The 22,008-nt window shown below is 44.8% G+C and overlaps 1 protein-coding gene across 1 annotated transcript in view; it reads right to left on the bottom strand.

The window, feature by feature from the left end:
- The window catches only part of OSBPL10 (oxysterol binding protein like 10), a 235,570-nt gene that overhangs the window by 63,097 nt on the left and 150,465 nt on the right, over positions 1 to 22,008 (bottom strand). The window contains exon 6 of the mRNA XM_036760115.1: positions 17,471 to 17,625. Coding sequence (XP_036616010.1) covers positions 17,471 to 17,625 — 155 coding nt within the window. The remainder of the gene's footprint in view (positions 1 to 17,470; positions 17,626 to 22,008) is intronic.

Here is a 22,008-nt window from a genome sequence, read left to right as displayed (position 1 = left end):
TCGGAAAGTTCAGTGGGCTGAGGTCCCAGCCAGGCCTCAAACACAGATCTCTTCCTTCTGCTCTATGTTTTGCACATAGTGATTAATAAGCTCTTGTGGACTGTTAAATGACTGATTGATAGTCCTCCTCAAAGGTACAACGTCAGGCATTTTTGGACTTTGCTTTGGGCATATACCTATGTGATTTCATCTCTTTAGGGGAACTTCTGGTGTGGAAGCTCCCTCTACCAATCAGACAGGCATTCAGTTCAGAGTTCTATGGGGGCAATGAGAGGCCAAGCAATTTGCCCAGGAGTCACACAGTCAGTACATGTCAGAGCGGGCACTAGAACCCAGGTCTTCAAGGCTAATCCTCTCTCCATGACCTCATGCTTCTATCCTATCCATCTGAAGACCTTGACCCTAGTTTCTGAGTTTCCACTGCAATAGCTCCTAAGTCACCCATCTAACCCCTGGTTCTACAGGAAGCATGACCCCCCCAGCTCCAACCAATATTTTTCTACTCATCAGACAAGGGTCTACTGGTCCAAAAAAGCCCCTAAAATCAAGAAACAAGGTCAGAGGGAATGCGAACCAACATGCCACGAATGCATTTAGCCACAAGTCCTTCTCTGCTGGGATTCATTGGGGAAGGTGATGGGCTGCCCTGGAAGTGACCAGGATCTGAGGCCACTCCTGGGGCATCACAGGGTCTTGCACATAACTGACACTAAATATACACTTGTGGAATTTAATTATGTTGGGATTTAGCACAGTGAGAATGGGAGAACAGCCTGGGAGTCAGGGGCATCTTGGAAATGGGTGACCACTAATGCTGGCAGACCTACAACCCTAGTGGGTGAAGGTGATGGCGAAGCCAGAACAAAGATGGGCAGATGGAGGAAAGGGACAGAAGGATCAGGAATGTGAAGAGGGAAGGAAGGAAGGAGAGAAACACCACAGTACAGTGGGCAGCAGACCTGGCTTCAAATCCCACTTCTGATGTGGCTCACTAGCAAAACACCAGGTCTCTCAGATCCTTTCCAGCTACAGCTCTGTGAGCCCACAATGAAGTTATGACCTTCCTCTTAATGACTGCTTGCTGACACCCCACAAGTGTCTCCTTCAGCCTGGTGGCACGCTCAGTCACCAGCCGAGCTGGGCAGAGGAAACCGAGCCGATCACCCCCTTGTGGAACACTCCCCTTCCCCCAACAGCACCCCAAGTGCCCTAGGACCTGGAGTCAGGAATCCCCAGCTTCACATCCCAGAAGAGAAAGGTATACCTGTGGGATTCTGGACAAGTCACTTAAGCTCTGCCTCGGTTTCCACACCAACTTGTTGTGAGGCTCAAATAAAACCAGGGCTTGAAAAACTGGAGAGTACTATCTGAAGGTCAGCTACTGTTACCTAAGTCCTGCTGGTCCTTTGAGGCCCAACCAAGTCCCTCCACTAGCTGCTCTAACTCTCCCCCGGCTCAACTTTTAAAGCAGGTATTGTGTGGGCCATAGCATTTGTTCTTCTGTTTTGTCTTCCTTTAAAGAAAAAAAATTACCATCTTTTTCTTGTTTGATCACCTTCATTTCCCCAAATAGCTCTTCCCTCCTATACACAGAGAACCATTCCTTATACCAAAGAATAAAAAAGAACTCAGCAAAATTAACCAATGTGTCAACCAAGCCAAAAGGGTTGGGCAGTGTGGTACTTCAGTGGGCCCTTCCTTCTGCAAAGGAGGAAGGAAGGTTCCCATCTTGTATTCTTTCTTGTTTCAAATGTGCTAGCCTGGTCTCCCCATTTAGATCATAACTTTCATGAGGGCAGGGACTACATTTTATCCATATCTCCAAGCCCATGCTTAATAAAGAAAAGACCCTCAATAAATAGACTCCATTAGCTGAGCTAGGAGACTTTCCATCACCCACTCCCGGGGACAGCAGCTGGTCCACTTTAGGTCAGAATTTGTGCTGTGTGGTTCAATTTGTTCTGACTAATGTAATGGAAGTTCTCGCAAGAAGGTTTCCCTCAAACACAGATTAATATTTTGTCTCTGAGAAGATAATGGTAGGAATTCACTTTGTGTCTTTGAGGCTGTTTCCTGCCACCAAAGGCCAGATGAGTCTCCATGTGGATGGATGGGGCTTTCCAAACTGACAGATGGTAACTAGCCCTGTTCTTCCCCCCTCCTCCTCAACTGCCTCATTGAGAAATCAGACAGAGATCCTGACTGTAATCAGCCTGGGCTAAGAGAATTGTAATGAATCAGGTCACAAATGGCCTTCTATCCCAAACACAAAGAAAGACCCAAACTCGAAGGCAATTCTCCCAAGATGGTGGCCAGCACATCTTCTTCTAGAGGCATCTCTCCCAGGCCCTCCCAGATCCAAGACCAGCCTTGTCTCCTACAACCCCACAGTATAACTTATGGATCATGGCAACTTAAACAGAATGGACTATCTCAGGGTTAACTAAGATGGCCAGTGTTAAAAAAGAACCTAGCTTTTGTCTGCCTTCAGACCCCTGAGGATAGCAAGGGACAATGCTGAGCAAACTCAAAGATCACCCTAATTATTTAGCATCCAATTACACACCTGCAGGATTGTGGTTTTGTTCCATCACATTGACCTTGACCCAAAGAGAGGAGAGAAAAACCTTGACCTGGGAACATTATTACCTGAGAGTTATGCTCCAGCACCTAGCACAGTTCCTGGTTTTAAGCACCAGGTGCTTAATAAATATTTATTGACTGATTGATAATAGGTGCTTAATAAATGCATATCTATTCATTAAGTCAGTGAAGGACTGCCATTTTTCTGGCCCCTCGAGTTCTTCATATAAATTTGTTAACAATGTGCTATTTGGATCCAAGACCATCTCATTGTACAGATGAGGAAAGCAACATCCATGGAGGGGGTGGGTGGTGCCCATGGACTGACAGTGTCAGAACTTCTTCCCCTTGGGAGTTTGAGGGTCACCTTGACTCCCCCCAGTCAGGCTTATTGAAGGACAAGCTGTTCCTCCATCAGTGATAAGCAAGGAAGAGGTCCAGGGCAATGCCAGAAGGCAGAGGGGGAAGAAGCATCAGGACAGTCAGCCCTGTTTGTGAGGAGCAAGGTAGGGGCTTACCGAAGAGGAGATTGCCATCTCCTCAACAACTGGCATCAGGGTCTTGTCCTCTTCAACAGCTGGTATCAGTATGTTCTTCTTGTCAACAACTGGCATCAGTGTTTCATCCTTGTCAGCAACTGGCATCTGGGTCTTGTCCTCATCAACAATTGGTTTTGGGATCTTGTCCTTATCAACAGTTGGCATCTGGGTCTTGTTCTCATCAACAACTGACCCGAGGCACACGTCCTTTTCAATAGCTAGTGTGGGGCATATATCCTCTACCGAAACTTGTATCGGGCACACATCCTCTCTGTAAATGGGCATGGGGCACACGTCCTCTCTACAAACTTGCATCAGGGATAAGTCCTCTGTGTAAACCGGTATTGCGCACACATCCTCTTCACGAACTGGCATCAGGTAGTCTTCATAAACTGGCCAAAAAGGGACATCCTCTTCTATGCTTCTCCATCTCCTGTCTTTTTTCTTTTTCTTCTTGGCATCTTGGCAGCAAGAAGGCCAACGAGTAGAGTGCGCAAAGTAGCATGCGCCCATGGTGACCCTTTCGCTGTCTAAAGCACCATTCGTCCATTAACTACAGAGCACATAGTCTTTCAGAAGGTCCCAGACACTGTACACGGAGCTCCAACACCCCACTGGACGACCTAAGCCACTAGCCCGCTTCCTACAACCCTGCTGATTGTTTATGTCATAGAACAATAGTGTGGAGGGGAGAAAGATGGTAGAGGAGGTGAGGGGGAAAGAGTGGGGGGAGGAGGTGTTAGATTATTTGATTATGCATTAGTGTGGAGGGGAGAAAGATGGTAGAGGAGGTGAGGAGGAAAGAGTGGGGGGAGGGGGTGTTAGATTATTTGATTATGCATCAAAGATCCAAGCAGTCATCATTCTGGGCCTACTAGTCCTTCTGCAGACACAAACTGAGACCCCTCTGATACTTGGGAGATGGTCTGAGAGTTTCTGTGGCTGAAGAAGCATCGTCCTCTTGTGACTAGGCTGGTGATGAACTTCTCCCAACTTTAGGGAAGCTGGTCTTCAACAAGAGAGGCACAGATCATCATTGGCCTGTACTTGACACCTCACCCCCTGCCTTTGGCATAGAACACAATGATTTAGGATTAAGAAAGAAATCCAGGCAAGTTATGGTGGAGGAACTACTGGTTCTGGAGTCAAAAGAGAAGGTTCGAAGCCTATCCTTGTCTCTGACTAATTGTGTGATGCTGGGCATGTGCCTTCCCCTTCTGGGTTTCAGTTTCCCTAACTATAAAATGGTAAGGCTAAGCCAGATGATCCCTCGAGGTCCTTTCCAGAATTGACAAACCCCAGGTCTGCTAGTATGACAATGGGGGATTTGCTGGCCTGCTCTGGGCCTGTCTGCTCCTCACCAGGTTGATCTCCAAGGTTCATGATCTTTGAATTGCCAGAACTAAGGTCACCTCCACATCAAAGAGAAGTGGAGGAGGAGGAATTTTGTGGAGTTTTTGTAAAATAATCAAAACACCACCTTTTTTGGCATAAAGAAATGATAAGGTAATGGAATACTATTGTGCCATAAGAAATGGGGATGATATGGACTTCATAACAACCTGGAAAAACCTACATGATATAACGCTGAGCGAGCGGAGCAGAGCCAGGAGAACATTATACACAACCACAGATATATGGATTCTGTGAGGACTAACCCTGACAGACTTTGCTCTTCTCAGCAACACAAGGTGCAAAGACAACTTCAAAGGACTGATGATGGAGAATGCTATCTACATCCAGAGAAAGAACTATGAAGTATGAATGCAGATGGAGGCACACTTCATGCTCACCTTTTTTTTCCCCTTTTTTCTCTCTTTTGTTTTTGTTTTTGGGTTTTTTTTTATTCTGTTTCTTCTCTCTCATGATTCATTCCATTGGTCATAATTCTTCTCCACAACTTGACTAGTGTGTAAATTAATTCAACGCAAAGTTATACGTGGAAGGTATATGGGATTCCATGTCGTCTTGGGGAAGGAGCGGAGGAGGGAGGGAAGAAAATCTGGAACTCAAAATTATGTAGAACCAAGTGCTGTAAACTAAAAATTTAAAAAAAAAATAAAAATTAAATAAAAAAAGAAATGATAAGAAAAATAGCCAACATTTACAGAGCCTTGAAAGCCCCACATATTAGCTCATATGATCCTTATTCCCTTCATTTTATAAATGAATAAACTGAGGTAGACAGAAGTTGAGCCCAGGGTCACACAGTCAGTGTCTGAGACAGGATTTGAACTCAGGTCTTCCTGACTCTTAAGTCTACTGCTCTCATCCACTTTGCCAAGACTTTTTTTTTTTTTGAAAAGGGAAAATACTGACAGAAAAAGCATCATTCTGTAAGACATGATTTAAAAAAAAAAAACACCGCAACTAACCTTATTAATGGACCATAAAGCATATCTTTGAGTATGATCCTCATCAAACAAGATGGTACCTCAACTGCCCAGGCCCCATTGGTATAGCTGCATTGGGAGCAAATCCACTTACTGGACACTCAGCCCCAATGGCCCCTTGGTTTCCAAGGTGTCCTGGCACATAGGCCCACCCACACGTGCACAATCCCTGCCTGTGCCTCATCTTGAGGACAAAGGAATCATCATAATGGATTAAGAAATTATATACTCAGCCAAAAAAAAAGCCCAGCATAATTGTTTCATCATTACATGGAGGAAGCTGCCTTGTAAGGTCTAATGGACAAGCTGTCTGGGGAGGACCTGGGTTCAAATCCTGATTCTGCTCCTTCCTGCCAATTTGACCATGGGCATTTCGAAAGCAGGGTTGGTCTGGATGACCTTTGGGCTCCTTCCAGCCCTGGATCTATGATCCTATAATCCATATAAAACTTCTGGTGTATTTATGGAGCTATGAACAGATCTGTTTGCTTTGGTCTGTATTCGTATCTATGGGATAGCTCAATCTATCAACCAACACTTATGAAGTGCCTACTATGTGCCAGGGACTGCGCTAAGCAATGTGGATAGAAAAAGAGGCAAAAGACAGTGGCCTGCCCTCAAGGAGCTACAATCAAACGAGCCCTATCGGCATCTACGTATATGTAGGCCAATTAGGTTAACTAAAACATTAAGTGCTCATTATGTACCAGACACTCTGTGGTGGTTCCTGCCCTTGAGCAGTTTATATTCTGATGGGAAAAGAGAAGATGTAAAGGGGGGCTGAACGGCGGGGGTGGGAGAGGCCCAGATAACTGTCAGTCCAGACTAGTGATTTTTGTCAGTCTAGGCAGCTACCCAGTGAGGAAAACCCCTCTGCCAATGAAGATCTGCACTTTAGAGTCCTACAGAATTGTCTGGGGGCACTCAGAGGTACACAATGACTTGTCACACAGCCAGAGTGTTAGGGGAAGGTCTCATATCTATATCCATCTACACATATCTATACACACTTATAAAGACACACAAATACACACACCCATCTTGGTGGGTGTGCAATGCATTATCTCTGATTCTTCCTACCCCCATGAGCCTGCCTTGGGCCTCAGTTTCACATCTGTAAAAGGACAGAGTTGGGTGAAATGGCCTCTCTTTCAGCTCTGACCCTCACAATTATTCTCCAAATGAGCAATGTTTGGGTTTTAGCCCCAAGACTGTGGCCCTTGGAATCCAATAATAATCTCCTTTTAAAAACCAGAAAATCAGCAGGGACAATTAATTTCTCACAAGGCTGGAATAAAATAGGTAACCTTAACACGCTAGTCTATGAGATATAGAATAGAATTTTTAATCAAGAACTCCACAGGGAGCTCTCAAAACGAAGTCATTTGCATCTTATTAGAATGAAAGTTTTACTTTCTAAGATTTATTTTTAAGTCAACTCTAGATTTTTATCCCAAAGAAAAGAAAATGGCTCCATTTTCACCCTGTCTTAAAAGCTCATCTAAATGTAAATGTTGGTGAAATTAGTTGGATCAGCAAAACCCCATTTATGACCTCACTAGTCAGGTACCAACAGAGCCATGGATCTATCTCTAAGGGTTCCAACAATTGAAACCCAACACACAACAGAACAGAAGGCAGTGGGTATTCTGTCCAAGACTAAGGGGGACAACTCCCCACACTCTCCCTGGGTCAGATCACACGTAGAACACTGTGTTCAGCTCTAGGGGTCACATTTTAGGGAAGGCACTAGGAAGCTCGTCAACCAGGAAAGACCTGGAGATCATGGCCCTACAAAGATCAACTCTAGGTGGCTTTGTTTGGGCTGAGGAAGAGAAAAGACTTAGGGAGACCCCAAGAGCCATCTTCAAGTATTCCAAAGGAATACTTGGCTGGGGGAGCTGGAGACACCCAACCTCAAGAAAAACTGGGGGTGGAGGATGATGGTTGTTGTCTTTAAGCAACAGGAGGCCTATGGTTTTTTTCAGCCCTAAGGGTAGAAGCAGAGTCTACAAGTGGATGGCAAACTGGGTAAATCTACGTTTGATTTCAAGAAATATTTCCCATAAGGAAGAAAAGACTGCTTCAGGAGGCCATCTTCTAGGTTCCAAGGCCATTTGTGAGGGACACTACAGAGAAAAATCTTTGCCTGGAATGACCCTCTCTTCCCTTCCATGCCTCACAATTTCCTGCTTCATTCAAAACTCAGAAGCAAGAAACCCCCAGAAGCTACTGCCTTTATCCTCAAGTGATTTTGTGTTTATTTTTCTCATATATGTATGTATATGTACATGTTACCTGCCTCATTAAAATGTAAGCTCCTTGAGGGCAGGGCCTATCTATGATATCATCATCATTATTATTAATAACTAGCATGTATGTAGCACTTTAAGGTTTGCAAAGCACTTTACAAATGTTATCTCATTTTATTTTCACAACAACCCTGAGAGAGGTAGGTGCTAGTATCTTTTTGTTTGTCATTTTTTTGTTATGGTTTAATTATTTCAGTTGTGTCTGACTCCTCATGACCCCATTTGGGGTCTTCCTGGCAAAGATCCTGGAGTGGTTTGCCATTGCTTCTCCAGAGCATTTGACAGATGAGGAAACCGAAGCAAATGGGATCAAGTGACTTGCCCAGAGTCACAGCTGCTTAGCGCCTAAGGCCAGATTTGAACTCGGGAAAATGAGTGTTCCTGATTCCAGGCCCAGCACACACCACCTAGTCGCCCATACAGAAACTGAGGCAAACCGAGATTAAGGGATTTGCCCAGGAACAGACCTACTGGCTAGCTGTGTGACACTGGGCAAGTCACTTCACCCTGCTTGCCTCAGTTCCTCCTCTGTAAAATGAGCTGGAGAAGGAAATAGCAAACCATTCCAACATCTTTGCCAAGAAAACCCCAAATGGGGTCACAGAGAGTTGGACACAGCTGAACCACAACCAGGGTCACACAGCTAGTAAGTGTCTTGAGGTTAGATTAGAACTTGGGTCTTCCTGACTCCAGGGCCAGTGTTCTATCCCTTGTACTTACCCATTTCATTTTTATGTTATTTCCTATGCCTAGCACAGTCCTTGGCACACAGGCCTTTTTTAAATGTTTGCTGACTGATTCAGATTTGGATATAGTGACTTCATAAATGTCACCTTAAGACACTAAATAAATGCTGGTTATTATTAGTAGTGGTAAAGTCCTCATCACTGGAGGTCTTCTAGTGAAGAACAGACCAGTTGTTGAAGATGTGGCAGACAGGATTCATGCCCCTGGGAGGAATCAAATACTTTCTATGTTCTGGGCACTGGAGAGAAAGTCAGAACGAAATCCCTGCCCTCAACAAGTTTGCATTCTAATAGGAGAAAGCGAGTTCCACAGGGAAGAGGAGTCAAATGATGGACTGATACGTCCTAAGAATTATAATGCTGACCTCATTACTGTCCTTGGAGCTAGGGCCGGAAAGCGGCACAGGACCAGGTCTGGCATGGAGACATCTGAAAGTGGCAAGACCAGATGAAGACCCTCTACCCACAGTCCAGGAACCCGAGGCTGGGAGCTGAGACAAATCAACGGCCCTGGCTTTCCAGGCTGATCTCACCATGAAAAGAAAACATCCCACTTCAATTATGAATAAATGCTTCCGGTAAATCCAGACTGCCACAAACTTTCTTTTCAAGTTTGATTTCATAAAGCCACATTCCCTCCGTAGCAAAGCATATGAAATTAATTAAACACGGTGGGATGATTATCTGGGTAATAGCCACAGGGAGGAAGAAATGTAATTTTCAGTCGTATGAGGCAAGCAGACAATAATTGCGTTGGGCCTGGGGTCAGAATGCTGACAGTTCCAAGTGTTTATCCATCATAGGCCAACAGATCCAGAATCAGGCATCGGGGGCTTAAAATCCTCTCTGTGGCAAGATCTGCATCTAAGCAGATGACACAGGAAGGTGAGACAGAACCAAGAAATACTTTTTATTACCTTGTTTTTGTTTAAAACCCCTTTCTAATGGATTCTGATAAAACGGATGCCTTTCAGGGAAGACTATGTATGAGTAAGGAGGGCTTCACACTTTCAGAAACTCTGTATAACAGTGAAAAAAATTCCCATCTCTGGGATCAGGAATGATGTTGAAATAACTCAACCTACTATGTGTTGGGCACTGTGCTAAGCCCGAGGATACAAAAAGAAGCAAAAGACATAGTCCCTGCCCTGAAGGGGCTTACAATATAATGGGGGCAAAAACATGCAAATTAATATGTGTGTGTGCATGTACATACACATTTATGAAGGAATCTATATTCAGAATAAATAGGAAAGAATTAAGACAAAGCATTGTAATTAAGAAGGGCTGAGAAAGTCTTCCTGTAGAAGGTAACATTTTAGCAGGAGGTAAGCAGTAGGAAGGGAGAGGGGAAGAGCATTCTAGGGACAAAGGACAGACAGAGACAATTCCTGGAGCTGATAGGTGGAGGGTCTTGTTTGTGAGACAGTCTGGAGGCCTGTATCAGTGAATCGAAGAGTATGTGCTGGGGAGTAAGGTATAAGAAGACTGGAAAGATAGGAGGGGACCAACTTATGAGGATCTTTGGATTCTAATCAGCATTTTGTATTTAATCCTCGAGGCACTGTGGTTTAAGAAAATCACTTTAGTGGCTGAATGGAAAATGGACTAGAGTGGGGAGAGACTTGAGGCAGGCAAGACCCCTCCCCCCAGCAAGTGTGAGGTGAGGAGGGTCTGCATGAGGGTGGGGGCTATGTCAGAAGAGAGAAAGGAGCATATTTATGAGATGTCACAAAGGCGAAATCGATGGGTCTTGGCAACAGCCTGGGTATTGGGAGAGAGTGAGGAGTCCAGGATGACTCCTAGGTTGTGGGCCTGAGGGCCTATGAGGATGGGGTTTCCCTCTACAGTAACAGGGAAGGTAGGAGTGCGGAGAGCTTTGGTGGGAAGAGAATGAGCGATATTTTGGACATGTTGAGTTTCAGGTGTCTATGGACATCCAGTTGGAAATGTCTGAAAGGCAGCTGGAGATGTGAGATTGGAGGTCTGTGGAGAGATTGGAGCAGGATAGGAAGATCTGAGAATCATCAGCACTGAGATGATAATGAAATATATGAGAGCTGACGAGACCACCCAATGAAGCAGTCTGCCTAGAGAGAGGAGAGAAGAAGGCCCAGGACAGAGCCCCGAGGGACTCCTACGGTTAGAGGGTATGATCTGGAGGAGGATCCAGCAGAGGAGACAGAGAAAGAGCCATCAGATGGGCAGGAAGACAATTGCAAGAGAGGGTGTCCTGGAAACCCAGAGAGAAGAAAGTATCAAGAAAGAAAGGGTGACCATCAAAATCAAGGACTGCAGAGAGACAGGTCAAGGAGAATGAGGATTGAGAACGGACCATTAGATCAGGCAACTGAGAGGTCAGTGGTCACTTTGGAGCCATCTGCATGGAATGATAAGGTCAGAAGCCAAACTGTAAGGGGTTAAGAGATGGGGAGGAGGAAGGAGGCACCCAGGGTACTCAGACCCTTTTCAAGGGGTTAGCCACCAAGGGCAGAAGAGATACAGGACGATAGCTGGGATGGAAGGGTCAAAGGATGGGGGAGACACGAGCGTGTTTATAGGCAGGAGGGAAGGAGCCAGTAGCTAGGGAGAGACTAAAAATCAGTGAAAGCATGGTAGATGGTAGAGATGGGATGGTAGAGAGGGGGGCAATCTGTTGGAGAAGATGGGATAGAGGGGATGGCATGAACAAGCAGGGGGATTAGCCTTGGTAAGGAGCAAGGCCGCTTCATCATAAGACTGGGGTGAAGGAGGGGATGGCAACCAAAGACTTCAGAGTGACAGGAGTTGAGGAAGAGGTAGAGAATGCTGCATACCTTCAGAAGCCAGAGTGCAGAGTGGTGGGAAAAACATGGACTGGTGTCAGAACACCTGGATCCCACTCCCTTTCCGACACTGACTACAGGTTGCTCACATGGAAAATCTAGCGGTGAGAGTGGACTCTGAGGTCCAGTCCACTTCTGGACCCAAGGTGTCCTGTCAGCTGCTACATCATCATTTGGCCTGGGCTTTGTTTGCTACAAGGGGGCAGGGGCTTGAGGGGAGTTGGAATAGCCGGCAATCACATTTGGACAAACAAAAAGCAATAATGATCCTTGTTTTTTATTTTATTTTATTTTATTTTAATTGTTACATTTAGTTGCACGGTCTCTCCCACCCATTCAGAATATAAGAAATACAAGACCCACTGCACACATACAGTCATAACAAAACGTATTTCTGCACTAGTCATCTTCCCCCCAGAAAAGGAAAAAATATGCTAATGAAGCTTATTGTGTATATGTGGACACACACACACACACACACACACACACACCCCTTTATCTCCATCATCACTACCCCTTTCCTCTACAATTTTACCTCAGTTCAAATAAGCGGAGAAATGAATGTGGGATGAGAGGAGGGAAGGGAAGGATGCTGGACATACCCAGGGGCCAAGCAGTGCAGTGCACCCCAGGCAGGGCTCATACCAGGCAGGGTTCACCCCTCGATATCAGGAAATTGTTTGTGGCCAGTCATTCCTGCTAGTCCTGCTGTGCCATTAGAGGATTAAAACTCCAGTGCTACATTGCACAATTTCACCAGGAGCAGGGAAACTCCTCTTGAGACAGAGCTCTTTCCCAAACACCCCTCTCTTTCTTTTATACTTAGAAGACTATTTTCCCCCTGTGGGGATTGCAGCCTGCTTATCAGATAATTAAACCCCATGATTTTCCCTAGTCAATTTGGCTTAATCGCTGCTGCTCAGGCTGTTTGCAGGGAGGGATGGGATGGCGGGTGGTGGCCTGGGTCACCCTCCAAGCTTCCAACCCTGTCTGCCTATTAAATGACATTGTTCCTCTCCACAGAATTAGATGTTCCTTCACCAAATGGAACACCCCAAGAGCCTCTTTTGATGACTTCAATCCAGCCCTGAATTAGGGGCTTGAAATATCTCTCCCGTAATGGGGTAAATGGAGATCTTAACACATTTCATTATGGAAAAATATTTCACTTTCACATTGAGCTACTTCTGTCCCCACAAGAATGGAAGCCATGAGATCACTGCCTCTGATAACAGAGCTGATTTCAAGTCTCTTTGGACTCTATTAAATACACACTAAATTGTAAAGCTGGAGAATGGAACCGAACAAGCTCCCAAAGAAGCATTTTTCTCCATAAACGCTATCTGACGGTGAGACCTAGTGGGGGGAGGGAGGAAGAAACTGGGAAAAGGCAAGAAGTCTCTTTGCTGTTCAGTCATTTCAGTCACATCTGACTCTTCTTGACCCCCTTTGGGGTTTTCTTGGCAGAGATACTGGAGAGATTTGCCATTTCCTTCTCCAGTTCATTTTACAGATGAGGAAACTGAGGCAAACAGTGACTCGCCCAGGGTCGCACAGCTAGTAAGTGTCTGAGGCTAGATTTGAACTCTGGAAAAGGATTCTTCCTGATTCAAGAATACTGCTGCGCCACCCTAGCTGCTTCAAGGAGTCTCTTAGAGTTTCCCAATTTCTCTCCCAAAATACTTGCAGTAAGATGCTAAGGACAGTGCCAGATATGCCTCATTTTACAAGCATCACACTTTACATTCCTACTTTTTGTCCCCAAAGGATTAACAAGGAATGACTGAATTTTTAAAATGAATGGCATTATAGGACATGTCCAGACACAATAGTGATGATGGTGATGATGGTGGTGGTGGTGGTGATAATGATGGTGGTGGTGGTGATGATGATGATGGTGATGATGATGGTGGTGGTGGTGATGATGGCAGTGGTGGTGGTGGTGGTGGTGATAATCATGATGGTGGTGGTGGTGATGATGGTGGTGATGATGATGATGGTGATAATGATGGTAGCTTGCATTTAGATAGCACTTACTGTGTATCAGGCATTGAGCTAAGTGCTGACAACTATTATCTCATTTGATCCTCACAACCCTGGGAGAGAGGTGCTCTTATTATCCCCATTTTACAGTTGAGGAAGCTGAGACAGACAGAGGTTGAATGACCTCACAGAGCTCGTAAGTGCCTGAGGCTGGATTTGAACTCAGACCTTCCTGATTCCCAGCCCCATGCTCTACTACACTGAGCCACCAAGCTGCCTTTCATACATCCCCTTCTCAACATGCTTCACAAATGTTTAAGTCCAATCTAAATATGTGCAGTTTAGGTGATCAGTAATTAATAATTTACTGAGTACCAACTGTGTGCCAGACACTGTGCTAGTAATTGGGAATATACATGTGAAACACCCCCTAGCTGAAGGAGCTTACATTCCATCCAGAGACAACTATGTATGTACACAGGTATAGTCCTCCCTCTGGGGCTACCACCCTAAATGAAATGCAGAATGATGACCTCCTCCATTCAATGCATTCTGTGGGTCTGCAGCTCATGAGCCCCCATCAGTGGTTTGCCTTCATACTTGGCTGAGTGGCACAAAGCATTTACTGAAATTGACTAGCATGAATATTAGTGATCAATCAGGCCTCCTCTGTACCTCCTGCAAACACACAGAACAATAGTGAAGAAAGTGGGCATACACAATGAGAAGGGGCTGGATTCCAGGCATGCGGAAAGTCAATACAAAAGCACGGAGATAGGAAATGGAGAGTTGTATGTGAGGAATGGTAAGAAAGCCATACAGTCTGGAGAGAGGAGAAGAAGGAGAGGAAGGAGAAGGGGGAAGAGGAGAAGAAAAGGAAATCGGACAGACAGCTATGCTGACATACTTCAAATTGTAAGACCAAAGAATAAGCCTGAATGAAAACAAAAGCCCAGCATCCTCAGAGAAAGTCCTTGCTGTGAAAGGAACCAGAGCCACTTCCAAGAAGGCCACTCTCATTTCTAGACATAATCTAGAACATCTTACATTCCCTCTAAGCTGAAAGGAGTCAGGTTAAAAGAAGAGCCCCAAAGGGTCACTTTTCCAGCCTAGGAGACCAAAGGCCTTGGCAGCTCTTGGCAGTGGCACCGGAACTGACCCCTTGAAGAAAGTTCAGATTCTAAGAGGCAGTGATGAGGAGGGAAGGCATTCCAGGGGCTTCACACAGCCTGGGCTGAGGTGGGGAGGTAGGAAACTACCAAATGATATGTATTGGGAACAGCAAACAGGCCAAGCTGATTGGAAAGTTGAAGCCTAAGAATGAGAATAACATTAATTAAGCCTGCAAAAGTGGTCTGGAGCCAGATTGAGGAGAGCTTTTAATGCTGACCAAGGATTGGAAAAAAAAATCAAAGACAGAAACAATAATATCTTTTCAGAGACAAACAATGAAGCATGACTGTATCCTCACAGAAGAAAAAGTGGGGGACTACTAGGACAGAATGTCACATACATAATCAGACATGTCTCACTAGCCATTTATTTGTTTTTCCTTTGTTACAAAGAAGTGCTCAATTTGGAGTGGGGTAGGAATCTCTTGGTATTTCCATAAATGACTATGATGCAAAAAAAATACATCCATATATATGTATGCATATGTACATATATATATATATATATGTATATGTATATGTATATGTATGTGTGTGTGTGAAGCTTTTCTAAAAGGTTCACCAGACCTGCAAACAAAAAGTGTCCATCTATGCCCCTTCCTGCCCATGCCAACCATGACTCCAAACAGATCCTGAGGGGATGAGGACATCTCCATCCCCAGCCCTCTATTTGTCTCCTTTCTTCAGACTAAGAATCTGAACATATTCATCCCAGGCTAAGCTCCTTGGGTCTCTTTATCAGGAAGAAGACTGTCCCATCTTTGTTTTTAGACCCTCTCATATTTCTGCACCCCACTGAGCTCACAGGTCCTACTACAACCTAGAAAAGGTAGCTGGGACCCAACATAATCACAGCCTCACCCTAGCCCCTCAACTATTTCACTAATTAGTAATTCACTAATTGCCTATATCAATAAATAATTAACAACAATCTCCAAATTGATGCCAAGGACATGTTTTTCCATTATAGAAATGCCCACTGTTGCAGTTTTCATTATCATCATTATTAGAGTGGCAGGAGACCGTAGTAGATAAAGCGTTAGGTTGGAGTCAGGAAGCCTTAGGTTCCGGTGCACTCTAAAGCCTCCTCCCTGCTGAACCACAGACACTCCCTTGACCACTGTCAGTCATTTATAATGGTCACCAAGGTACAGCGGAAAGAGAAGGGAGTTAGAGGGTCTAAGTTCAAATCCCACCGCTGAGGCTCACAACCGGCATGACTCTGGGCAGATTGCTTCATGTGCCTGGTCTCAGTTTCATCCTCCATAAAAGGAAGAAGCAAGACTAGACTGCCTTCTGAAGTCCCTTCCAGATCTGGATGTGACACTATGCCCCTCATTTGTAAAATGGGCACGATAATGAGTTAGTAGCCACTACTTTATTGGGTCACTGTAAGGACTAAATGAGATAATGTTTGTAAAGCGCTCTGTAAACACCTTAAGGCATTCTAGAAATATTATTACAACTACTGCAGACAGTGTATATATGTATATACCAATATACACACATACATAAATACATACACATACATAAATATACATGGATGTATAATCTTTTAAATTTACAAAGCATTTTACAAATACAATCTCATTTGACCCTTACAACAATCCTGGCAGGTAGGTACTATTATGATTCCCCATTTTACAGATGAGGAAACTGAGGCACAGAGGTTACATGACTTGCCCAGGGCCACACAGCTAGGAAGTATCTGAAGCTGGATTTGAACTCAGGTCTTCCTGACCCAAGTCTTATTGATCTCTCCACTGCACCACCTAATTGTCCATAACATTATGATTATTATTCATCATACTAATACCATGATTTTTACTAGATTAGATTATAATATGATAATTACTAGACACATCTTTATAAAATGTTTCTTCTCTTCTATCTCTCTCATCTACTACTCATTGCCTGGTTGGTGCTTAGGACAAAATCTCCAGTGATGACGTCCTTGGGCGCCATCTCTGAAATTGACCTAACCCACGGTTCACTTTCAGAGTTAAGTCAGCCCTTTGTGGCTCACGGGGCATCTGCTGAGACCTCTGAGACTTCCTACGCACAAAATGTTCTCCACAGAAATCCAGAGTCATCTCTGACACATAATTTTGGGATCTGCATGGTTTTCCCTTCATTTCTAGAGCATCACCTGAAAAGAGCAGGAGGAAACATGCATGCACGCGCCCACACGTACATTCACAAAAGAAGAAAAAGAAAGAATCTTCATCATACGAGGCAAAGTAAAAGGAACAGGAGAAACTGACTTGGCCCCTTTTCAAGGAGAAGTTTGGGCCAACTGTTACTTAGGAGGAAAGCCTGGGCCTGGCTCCCACCGACCTGGGCCCAGTCTTGAAGCTCTACCTGACAGTTCCCTCGCTGCTGACAACAGTCCAAGAACATCTTTCAATATTAAGGTTTGCAGGAGCCCAGAGTCTGGCACAACAAAGTCCCTCCAACATCTTAGCACCTGGGCCACAGCGTGCGGTCCATCCATGCAGGATGGGAGGTAGGGGCTGGCTAATTCAGCCACGGCTGTCACGCATCACATTACCCTGAACTGAATTAAGCAGCTATTACTCAACGGAGTGACATAATTTATCATAAGAGCTCCCATCATGTCAGTGGGCAACGTTGTTAATGGGCCCATTAGAATTCTCCCACTGACAGTAAAATGACTCCAATTTCAATGAAAATATGAGATTCATCATTCACACACTCACAATTCATCCACCGTGGCTGACAAGAGCATCAGCCTAAGGAGAGGCGTGTACGAAGCCGCCGACTTCTTACTGACGAGCCAACTCTTTAATCATTCTGGCCCCCTTCGAGTGAAAAGATGCCTTTGCTCGTGTTCTCAACCAGCTACAACCCAAGATATCCATGGTGAACTGCTGCTATCTAGAGGGGCTGGACTCACCTTGGGCTCTGGCTTGGATGGTGAGTCTTTGCTTCCAGTGGAGTTGGGTAAGGCTGCCCATGTGATGCTGGCGCCGGACGATGGCAACAAGCCCACCACCCCGTTTCTCAGTTGATCTGTGGAATGTGACTTGGGGCCATGCCATCCCAGGTTTTCTGAAATAAAGACCTAGAATGATGTCAAATATTTTCTATATTCAACATTTAAAGATTTCTACTTTGTGTTATCAGGATATCACATAGGCTTGACTTCACGTGTGGTGGCATCACAAGGGACCTGTTTTAAGTGGGATACCAATGGTATGTTTTTACTCTGCCTTCATTCAAGTACCAGTAACGTCAGTTACAAATCTTTAGGTTAGATACTCATCTCTCTATACATCCTCACAAAATAGCTTTATTATCATCTCAAACATATATTTCCTTAGAGGTCATTTTTTACCAGATACCAGAATAAAAACAAGCTCTTCAGAATTTCTTTTTTAATGTTTATGCAACAACTGGTGAATCTGGATAAGGTTTTTGAAAGTAAAACCAATCCTTGCCTATCAAATATGTGATAGCCAGAGTTACTGAAAGCCAATGAGAGCTCTGGCCTCAGAGCGAAGATGACCCACCTTCAAATCCACCTCTGACAAGGACAGTCTCTGGGGAAGTCATTCGGTGATAAGGATTTTCAGAGATGAAGTTTCTTCATCATTCATTCGGTTCATTCTATACACATTTATTAAGTGCCTACTATGTGCCAGAAACTCTGCTAAGCACTGGGGATACAAAATCAGGAATTCTTTGTGTGAGTAGTTCTCAAAGTACGGCCCAGCAATTCCGGGGGGGTTCCGAGACCCTTTCAGGAGATCTGGAAGGTCGAAACCATTTTCATAATAACACTAAGACATTTTAAATTTCTAATACGGCAAATATCAATAGGTATAACCTATATAAACAAATGTTCTTTGGAGAGAGCCTCAATAGTTTTTAAGAATGTCAAGGGGTCCTGAGACCAGAAAATTGGGGAACTGCTGGACCATACCATTGAAAGCACAGGTCTGCCCCAATCCTTTCCTTCCTTTCCCCCCTCCCCCCATGTAGTGTTGAGGACTAAAGAGGGTGGGGTCCTGCTAGTCAAAACCTGCTGGGATTATTATGCCGAATTTCAGGTAGCAAATTCTAGGGAGGCCTTGGATAAATTGGAGAGAATCCAAAGGAAGACTCCCAAGGGTTCTGAGTTCCAATCATCTCAAAAAATAAAGACGTTAACCACAGAGAAAAGACTTGGAGAGGTAGGAGGGTTTGAAGGGAAAGAGAGAGGTAATTGTAGCCTTTATGTATCTATAGGGCTAGAGTTTGAGTTAAGTCTTTCTGGAGCATCTGTTATGTACCAGGAAATCCGCCAGGCCAGGAGAATCCCAACCAAAAAATGAAGCTGCCCGCTCTCCTGGGGCCCCCGCTCTAAAGCCATATGGAAGGAGGAAGCCATACAGTTCAAACTAGCAGAACTAAGAATAATGGAGGCCTGGGGGTTGTCACAAAGAAGCCAGTTCAGGGCCGATGGCCACCACGGTGGCAGCCTCCTCCTTGGAGGTCTTCACACACAAGCTGGATGCCCTGCCTGCGGGAGAAGGAAGGGATTCTCTGGGGGGCCACTGGTGCAACTTCCAACTCTGAGATGCTGTCAGTCTCTTCTCTAGAACACTATTAGGTGAAGTCCAACTCCCTAGTGACATGATCACACACACAACCTTTTTTTTCCTAATATGTCACTTCTGAACGACTTGCTAATTTCCAAAAATTCCCCCTCGCCCCTCCCCGCCCAAAGCATCAGATGATCAGAAAGCACTTCTGAGGCCTTCACGGCTCTATTCCAATATTAGAAATAATGAGGAAGAGGAAGAGTTTGTTTGGCTTTGGTCCTTCCCACAAGAGGAGTAGTATGTGGTGTAATGAATAGGGAGCAGGCCTAGAAATCAGCAAGACCCAGACTCAAATCCCACCTTGGACACATACCAGCTTTCTGACCCTGGGCAAGTCACCCTCCCAATGCCCAGACAACTCATAATGTAAGCTGCAAATGCTGGTCTGGAACTCCCTAAACTAATGAATCAGTGCTCTGACAGAAACATAACATAATGTAATATAAATATAAAACATAACAAGGGCAGCTAGGGTGGCTCAGTGGATACAGCACCAGGCCTGGAGTTGGGAAGACTCATTTTCCTGAGTTCAAATCTGGCTTCAGGCGTTTACTAGCCTTGTGACCCTGGGCAAGTCACTTAACCTTGTTTGCCTCAGTTTCTCATCTATAAAATGAGCTGAAGAAACGGCAAACCAGTCCAGTATCTGCCAAGAAAACCCCAAATGAGATCAAGCAGAGTCAGATACAACTGAAAAGATGAATATAATGTAATACAATATAGAAAACATACTATTTCTCAGAATTGGTGGTATCACAAATGAAGTATCTATTAAGCACTTATTACATGTGAACTAAACCATTCCCTGCCCTCAGGAAGCCCACCCTCTAATCAGCACACTGAAGTGGTGTGAGCTGTAAGTCATATAGAAAGGTCCCTAAGCTGCAGATGAGCTTTGGAATGACCTATGGGCCCTTCCCTTTTTGGTCCAGTCAATTCAACAAATATGAATTAAGATCCTTGGTTCATAGATTCAGAGGCCGAAGGGATTTCTGAGATTATAGAGTCAAAGTCTACCATGTTACAAATGAGACTCGGTGATTTGCCTAGGGTCACCCAAGGAGCAGGAGCTGAGCTGAGATTCTAACAGGGTCCCAGGCTTTGAGGCGCTCTAAGCAGACCATCTGCATTTCCAGTTCTTACCTGGGGGTTCTACAGTATCCCATGACCCCACAATCCTTGGACTGTGGAAGCAGCTTTTTCTAGGAGTTTCCCAAAGCGTCTCCTCCTCCAGGAAGACTTCCCTGATCCCGGACGAAATGACCACGCCACCCCGTTTGGCCCTTAAATACTGTCCATTCTTCTCTATGCAAGTGTCCTATTTCTGGTGGGGACTGGACCTTCAATTTTATTGGAAACCATACCCACTTAGGAAGATCTCAACCTGCTTAGCTCCTTAAGAGGCTGAGAGTCTGGCCGAAGGCACTGCAGAGGTGACTTACCTGGGCTCCCCCAGACAGGATGGGGCTGAAGCCAGAAACTAGGCTCCTCGGACCAGCACTCTGGAGCTAGAAGAGATCTCAGAAGCCATCTAGCCCACCACCTCACTGTAAACTGAGGAAACTAAGGTCCAGACAGGCCCACAGGGTAACAGGGAGTCTGGCCCAACTCCCTCATCTTACAAATGAGACACCTAATATTCTCCTTAGACAGTTCATTCCACTTTGGGGTACTTCTAACTGACAATTTTTTTTCCCTGATATCAAGCCCAAATATATCTAAATTTGTTTTTTCTCCACACACCATGCTCCATGTGCAACAATTAAGGTTACTTTATGCTTTTTGGTTTGTTTTTTTGTCTCGGTCTCCCCATCTCACCCATGCTGAAGAACGGGGGCTCTTTGTGGGTCTGACCCCATGGACTGGTGTGGGGAAGCTTCCTCCTGCTCTGATCTGATCTGGGCTGGTGCCCCCCACCCCAGCTCCCAGGGGCTCCCTATATTGATGAACTTAGTGCAGAGACCCAATTGGCCCAGCCCACACAAGCCCCACCAGCCTCAGCTTCTCCCATGTGCAGTTACAAGCTCCACACCCAGCTTCATCAGAAATGCAAAGATTTAGACCTCACCTGAGGTAGTCCAATTAGGTTTGTCTTACACATAAGGAAACCAGGGAGGTAAAAGTAATTTACCCATAGTCAGACAGGTTGTAAATGATGGAGCCAGGATCTGAACTGAATTGAAAGACCTTTTCATCTGTCCCAGGCTAACATCTTCATCCAGGTTAATTTAATATTTATTTAATTTTAATGATTACTATTTAACTCAATTTAATTTGACAAGCTTTTATTAATGTGCTAAGCACTGTCCCAGAAACAAAAGATAAAAATGAAAATCATCTCTGTCCTCAGGAGTTCAAAACCTACTACACAGGGCGGGGGCAGGGAGGGGGGCACACAGGAGAGAAAGCTAAAAATCAATGTTCTATCAGAGAATTAGTAGGTTGTATAAAAGCTGTCACAGTTTATTGTTTTAAAGGAAAATGCAAATAACCAAATTCTACTGATGCAAACAGAAAAATCAGCAGTGAGGTGACCAGGCTGGTAGAAATTCAGCTGTGAAAATCCCCAAACTGCCAGGAAACAAAGAAAGGGCTGAAAAGTGAGTCCGCAAGGTGGGGGCTTACATCATTCAACTGAAATGGGGGAACCCAAGCCCAAGTCAGGGCCATCACCCCAAGGAAGGAGACAGAAACACAATTCAAGTCAACCAACATTTATTAAGCGCCTCCTAGTTACAAGGCACTGAACCCAGTGCTGGGGATACAAAGGGCAGTCAGACACACTGTGGTGCCCAGAATACCAACGGGGTATAAGATCAGTTACTCCTGGTAGAAGTCCATTTTTGTT

This window comes from Trichosurus vulpecula, chromosome 5 (genome assembly GCF_011100635.1).
Source record: "Trichosurus vulpecula isolate mTriVul1 chromosome 5, mTriVul1.pri, whole genome shotgun sequence".
Classification (NCBI taxonomy): domain Eukaryota; kingdom Metazoa; phylum Chordata; class Mammalia; order Diprotodontia; family Phalangeridae; genus Trichosurus; species Trichosurus vulpecula.
This window is presented reverse-complemented; position numbering and strand designations above follow the sequence as displayed.